A 7,500-nucleotide genomic window follows, 5' to 3' on the forward strand; every position below is an offset into this window, starting at 1 on the left:
GACGAATATCTAACGTGGTCCTCAACAGAGAGATTTTTTTTTTTTAGAGGTATGGATACTATTATGTAACTATTTCTTTCTTTGAAGAGTTTGATATTGCTCTTTGGTAAATCAAAGTACAATGTATAACATTCTTTCTGTGGGTTGTCTGCTCAATGTGACATGCAATTAATCAGTGAACTGCACCACCAAATGGAAATGACATGTCTGTAATTTCAGATATTGCATGTATATCCAAATGACCTTACCTAAAGCTTTCATTGATATGTGATAAAACGTAAAAAAGAAAAAAAGGTACTTAGATTATCTTGATGACAATAACCTCTGTATCTACATGTATAAAATACTGAAGCAACAAGAAGTGTGACTGAAAGTTGAGCAACATACAACAATATCACCTTTCTTGAAAGTGTCATTCATCAAACTTTTCTAATTGGATTCTATGACTTTAATCTATGTTATAATGTATATGATAAAAAATAGAATAAAGTTTTGTTGCTTCTGATGATGCACTACCTGTTCCAACAAAAATAATAGAAAATGCTAGACTATATGTTACTTATTCTTATACAAAACATAATTTGACTTATCCTTATTGCAGTCATTATCCTAAAATACAAATAAATACAAATAAATGCTAATTATTGGTCTAATATATTGAAATTTTGAGGAGTCAGCCACTGGAAAAACTATTACAAAATCTTCTAGGAACCAAGGTGATGAGAAAATGCTTACTGGACTTTAGCAAAAGAAATACTGAAAATTATGAAACCCTTTTTTTTTCTTTTGAGTCTATTCAAATATTTTTCTTTCAATTGCCAGAACTACAGAATATTAGTCACACTATACAGTTACACACAATGAACACAAAATTTTACCTCAACATATTATGCCAAGGGACATAAACATTCATGTTCAGTTTTGTTAAATGAATTAAAAAGTAAAATGAAGTCCATTTTATGAAACTTAGAAAGTTGTTGTTACAGAACACTGGTATCAGATGAAGTATAGCTGCCATTTATCAAGCTCACTGGCCATACCACATTAAGTACAATTATATCACTTAAAAAGAAACTGAAATGCTCATAGCCACTACAGCAAAACATCTGCACAATCTAAAGATAAATATTGCTTTGAGGTTCATGAGTATTTAAATAACAACTATAAACAAGACAAGTATTAATCACTCTCTTCTTCTTTAATAAAAAGTTCAACAAAAAGAACATTTAATGAGCCATGTATATATTTTGTATCCAGCTTCTTGGGAGAAATGACAGTCACTGGAATTCCTAGGTCTCCCAGTATTGAACATTCATTCATCTAGTGATGAATACATATCTTTACAAAGGAAAGAAAAAAGAACTCCAAAATTATATACAATTACCAGGTATGTCACCCATTATCTACATATCATTACACTTTAAGTAGAGCACAGGATAAGACCTTCCAAAAATACAATTTCTTCTTAATCACTAAAAATAATTAGAGAGTAATAGCTACCAATATAATATCAGTTTAATGGAATACTTGCACAACCTTAGCTCAGAGAGAAGCACCAAATTTTGAGTATTATCCTATACAGTACTGATTATACATACAAATTAAGGTAGAGAGCACAATTAATGGAAGATGTAAAGGGGTTATCCCCCCCCAAGAAGAAGAAGAAGAAGAAGAAAAAGAAAGAAAGAAAGAAAGAAGACGAACGAACAAAAGAAAGAAAAAAGATTTTTTTTTTTTTTTTTTTTACAAACCTTCAACTTGGGATAATCCTTATAAAAAAGAAAGGAAATGAAAACCTTCAACTTAACTTTCAAAGGAAAAGCACATTTTTAAAGCTCAACAATCAAAGTAACAACCATAAATCCAAGTAAACATAAGCTGTCTCACTACAGATGATAAATATAAAAAGTATGTCAACAAGGCAACACTGAAAAGCTTACTCTGTAATGTTTGAAATGGAAGCATACAAAATCTTATTACCTATTTTGTATAAATATTGACAGCCTCCCCTTTCGTACTTTCAAAAAGGAAAAAAGTCTCCCCCAGCACATGCCCCTTTCTCTTTATGATTTTAAAAACTCTGCATGTTCTTAACTGAAATATGTACTTTTCATCCCTTCCAAATATACCTGTACACCTTATGTATCAGACAATCACAACCTGTCAGACAACCACAAAATAAGATGGCACAATAGAACTTGATCATCCAACAGACTTGAACAGTCCTTCTAATGGTAGTAACCAAGTAAAAAGACAAACTACTCAGACACATTATACATGACATACAATATTGTGAGTGAAAAACACTGTTACTGAAATGTATTTGATGTACATGGGGAAAATATTTCTCAAACAACTCAGATGATTATGCTTATCTATTGAAGTTATTACATTATTTGAGAAATCAATAACATGAAGTACTACACACCATTTATTACCTTATTTCTTGTTTACCATTCATGCAGTCGAACCTCCCTAACTACATAATCAAAATGCTTAACATCAGTACTTAATTGCAAAGCTTTCAAAAATGTGTCATTGATAACTTAAGCAACAATTTTCAAAGAATAAAGCCAAGGCAAAGTGAAGGTGCAACAAACATTACCATAGAAGACAAATATATGTATTTAATTTCTTTTCATAAACAATTGGCACTGTTTCAAATATATATCAAATGTTTTTGTACATTCATGACGAGCACATTGGATCCAAAAAGAAAGGTGCCAGTAAATCATTTAGCATGAAATTATATGGATATACGAAAAGGTATTTACATCAGTTTTACTGATAGGAAACAATTCTACTTATTCTTTATAGAAAAAAAATTACTTTCTGGTCTAACAAATAAAAAGGCAAAGCCAAGTGCAGTATTACCTTAGAGGTCCGACTGAAGAGCATTTTGTGCATGTTGAGGAACAAACTAGGAACAGCTTTTTGTGACATGAGTGACATGTGACCCTGTAGCCCTTTTGAAGTATGATTAAGAAGAACTTAGGTGAAAAGGCCTTGCTTTCCATCATATATGACTGCTATCATCATAATTTATGAAAAAGAAGTGAAAGCAAACAATCCACCAGATCTGTAGCCTCACAAATATTTTGACAGCTAAATTCCAATAAATTGGTTTAGAGAAAATATATATTTTTTCCAGATCAAATTGCAATGCACAGAAAATATATCTTTCAATATAATGACAAAATATCTTGATGGAGATTTCTAACTGAAAATTACAACTCTAGATGTATTTCGTCTCAATACAGATCATGCAGCATCTACTGCACAATAACTTTGAAGTTGTCATTAGTAAATATTATATTTTACTTATATACTATGATCGTTTACATGAATCATGTAACATTAAGGTAGAAAATTATACTTGCCTAACATACAAGTACTTACAGATGTAGTTTAGTATACATACGTTTGAGATCAAGTTCTGTGTCACTTTATATTATGTGGTAAACCAGGGAAGCCTCACTGGAGACTCAACTTGAGAACATCTCTTCACAGAGTTCTTACCAACTTAAAATTCTAAAAGTAATAATAAAATGGTGAAAAACTGTTTCTTTTCACATTTTGAACAAATAAGTGGTTGGTTTAAATTCCAAAGCATAGTTTGTATTTACAGTTTCAGTTAACATCATGTACTATATATATCTGCAAAACACCTCCTCTCTTTCACATATCAAAGTTCAAGATATCTGGACCTCACTACCATGCCAATCTAGAGACTGGTGTATTTTCCACTCCGCTTTCACCTTGGAAAGCCTCCTTTAATATCCTCCATTTGTAATTGGGTCTCTTGCTGAAAGTTATACAATTCACCCCCATTAAATGCACTGAATGTAGGTCACATAAACCTTGGCCTGAAGTGATGCATGGGACTTCTCATCATTGCTGCAGCTGCGGCTCCTGGTGGCATCCCTCGCCCCATCATCATCATCATGCGTGGATCTACTCCACCATACATCTGCTATAGAGAATTATTTGATTAGTGATGTTAGCATTATCAATTCTCAAACTAACAAGACAAAATACTGTACTATAATAATTAATTTCTTGATATCATAATCATCAAACATCACCAGATGATACAAATACCTAAAAGCATATATCACACTATCATAGAGTAAATAGCCACTTTCAGTACCAGTTAACCCTTTCCCGATGGGTAGTATTCATAGTGGCCCGGGCCTCGCTGCCGGGGGCTTATATCGTTCCCCTAGCATGCACGACCACTCATGCCAAATACCAGCATCCCATGCCGTTTCTTCGTAATACTACAAAGATATGCTGTATTTTCAGTTTTCATTATTTTCTAAAGTCTCTACCTGCCATACTTTCTGATAAATCGAGAGTGAAGGGTATTTTTGTTGTTATATAGACTCCATAGTTGATCATTATTCAGTCTATAGTCTGAATAAAATAAGCAGTGTGCTGCATCATGGAGTTGAAATCGTCAGTTTGTTGCATTTTTTTTTTCATAGTAAAAATGAGAAAGTGTTAAAAACGACTTAATCACACTTTCAGTGGCAGAAAAATAATATTTTGCCGTGATTGTAACAAAAAAAAAATCATGGCATGTCCATACATACACCTTGGCATGTACATACATGCCCCCTGCAGATAGTCCCGCCATGCCATGGCACGTGCGTACATGCCACCCGTCAGCAAAGGGTTAACCCATTGCAGCCAGGAAAATGTAGTTTTGTTTTGTGAAATATGTTTACACATGATTGCTCCAGAAGTGCTCCTGATTTCTGCTCAAGCTTTCAGGATTTATTTTTTTTATGTTATCAATATTGATGATGATGTTATTATTATCATTGACATTATAATTATCACAACATCATTGAAATATGAATTTACTAACAACAATAAAAATATATATATATATATATATATTACCAAAAATCAAGGAAAGGGGTAAACAGGTGAGATAGATGATACTAAGCACTTGTGGAGCCATCTATATAGTAAGGCAATCAATAAACTAAACTTAGAGTGGGTATGACATGTACAAACAAGCCATCCCTGGCACCTATTGGTTAACATTCTGAAATAAGCATAAAATGCATTCATCACAAATGTAATCATCTGATAAATTCATATGCTAATTTTCAACTCATAACAATAGCAAGTATAAATAAAAATAATGTATACACTGAAAGATGTAAAATAATCATATCTACAGTCTTTTACAATACCTTCAAACTGTCACTTTCATACATAAAAAAGAGAGAAAGAAATCCAACCTATAATTTATAGTAAAATATTGAAAATTTACAATGAATTACAATTATGTAGGAGCTATAAGAACTTAAATAATATATGGAGTGACAAAACAAAATCCAATGTTTGCTAATCTAAACTACCTGTTGCTGCAAAATATTTGGAGGCATATATCTTGGCATCTTCATCCCACCGTGAACTCCACTATGACCACTCTGTGCTCCAGCACTCCCGGCAGCCATGGCAGCCATGGCAGCCATAGCTGGGCCCCCAAGGTTGGCCATTCCTGCCCGACTGCCAGGACTCAGTGCTGCCATATTTGGACTACCTGTTGGAACTCCTGCATTGGCATTCATTGCACCTGGAACACCACCAGCTGGTGATCCACGGTTCATCAGAGCCATGTCACCATATAAAGGTGATGGATTCTGAAAAGGAAAGGTATCACGTTAGCTCACAAAAAAAAAAGAAGAAGAAGAAAAAAAAAAGAGGACCCTGAGAACAATGAGTAACTGCATCTGAAAAATCAATCTTTGAAGTTAATACTAATAATAAGATCAAAATGGAATATTAAGCTTTTTAATGCACATTTTGAAATGAGAGCACTAGACAATCTTACAAATTATACATTTTTGTCAGCTCACTTTTGAAAGGTCTTCAACAAGTTTGGTAAAAAGAATTAAGTTCCAAATTTCATTAGAACAACTACAATCAGTAAAAGCCTTCCAGCTACTGTAAAGGTCCGTTCACACAGGAGGGCATGGTCGAGCACAAATAGAGATGACATCAAACAAACTATTTGGTAACAAGTAGTTTCCTCACTGTTTTCTTGCTTGTGACGTCACCTTTACAGTTGCTTGCTAATATGCCCGCCGATCACGCCTGCCTGTGTGGATGGGCCTTAAGATCGAAACTGGCCTACTATCTTAAAGAGTCAATTAGCTCTGCAAAAGTAGGCAATGCCACCCTTACAATTACATTTTGAGAACAATTGTAAAATGAGTAGTTAACAAGAATGTTTTCAAAATTATGCATTCAATCCAGGAATGAATAATGAGAAAGAAGATAAAATACATCACTAGTTATTATTGTAAAGGGAAGCTAGTGAGCATTTGTATGCTAGTACCAGCATAAGAGCCACTCCCCAAACACCCCCAGCCACCACTAAACATGTGCACATCACAAGATTTTAAACTTTTCCTGTGTGGCATGTTGGTTCCTTATGAATGATTATCATAGTTTTCTAAAAAAATTCAAACCATTATTCTATTTTCAAAATTTGTGCATTTTTTCTGCAACTAATTCAATAATCATTCAACTATCAAAAGAGTAACTGATAAAATGAGTTTCATATTGAAAAAAAATAACATTAATGGTAATTGGCTATATGAAAAATCCAAGATTATGACTGTCAACAAATAGTCTTCAGAAGTATTATCTTTTAATGCCTTTAACCCAACACTGCCGGGTCATGTGTACCAGCGTCACAAGAAAACGCTTGGTCAGCGGGGTAAGCCTGTACATGCGGCGACGTGCCAGAGCAAGTGGAGCGAGACGTTCGCCTTGATGTAGTGGACTTCCGCTCCCAGTGTCTGGCCGCTGCCAGAAATCACCAGAGTTTTATTACGCTCTGGGATTTCTGTTACCCGGCGGTGATGGATTAAGAAAACTGAATTAGTTTAAAGCTGAAATACCTGTGAATTCTGTGTGTGACTTTCAGCTTCCTAACATACAGGATGAAGAAAGTAAAAGCAGTGCAATTGTCTAACACTTCATTTGACATTTATGGAAAAAATATAAATTTTGGGTACCAACCAGTTTGTCAAACTAATCCTAGACCTGATAAAATTACCAATTAAGTACCTTTTCTATTTCAACTTTTAAGGTATACAAACATTCTGTAAAATCTAGCTGCTTTATTGAATAACCAGTCATTTTGAAGATATGACACTTCTGTCCTAAGGAGCATTTTGTCTTGCTACAGAAGTGTTCTGAATATGCACATGTATAAAATTTTTAGATATGGGTATAACACCAAAAAAGAAAGCCATACATTTACTATCAAATATTGCTTTCATGAAAAACAACTTCAATTGACCATGTGTACTATATAATCTACATTGGTAAATGTTTACAAATATACAAAATTTTATGCAGCAATTTCTCCATCTGTACATTTTTGCATAACCTATTACTTTACAGAAATAACATGAAATAAAATCCTTAAGAATATACATCTTTAAAAATTAATTAGCTGCAATTTACACA

The 7,500-nt window shown here is 33.5% G+C and overlaps 1 protein-coding gene across 1 annotated transcript in view; it reads right to left on the reverse strand.

Moving 5' to 3' along the window:
* Positions 1–7,500, reverse strand: part of LOC119582489 (protein kinase C-binding protein 1-like) — a 47,956-nt gene that overhangs the window by 1,562 nt on the left and 38,894 nt on the right. The window contains exons 11-12 of the mRNA XM_037930780.1: positions 5,376–5,660; positions 1–3,973 (exon numbers count right to left, since the gene is read on the reverse strand). The exon at positions 1–3,973 is cut by the window's left edge and continues 1,562 nt beyond it. Coding sequence (XP_037786708.1) covers positions 3,851–3,973; positions 5,376–5,660 — 408 coding nt within the window. The 3' untranslated portion in view covers positions 1–3,850. The remainder of the gene's footprint in view (positions 3,974–5,375; positions 5,661–7,500) is intronic.

The sequence above is a fragment of the Penaeus monodon genome, chromosome 2, assembly GCF_015228065.2.
Source record: "Penaeus monodon isolate SGIC_2016 chromosome 2, NSTDA_Pmon_1, whole genome shotgun sequence".
Classification (NCBI taxonomy): domain Eukaryota; kingdom Metazoa; phylum Arthropoda; class Malacostraca; order Decapoda; family Penaeidae; genus Penaeus; species Penaeus monodon.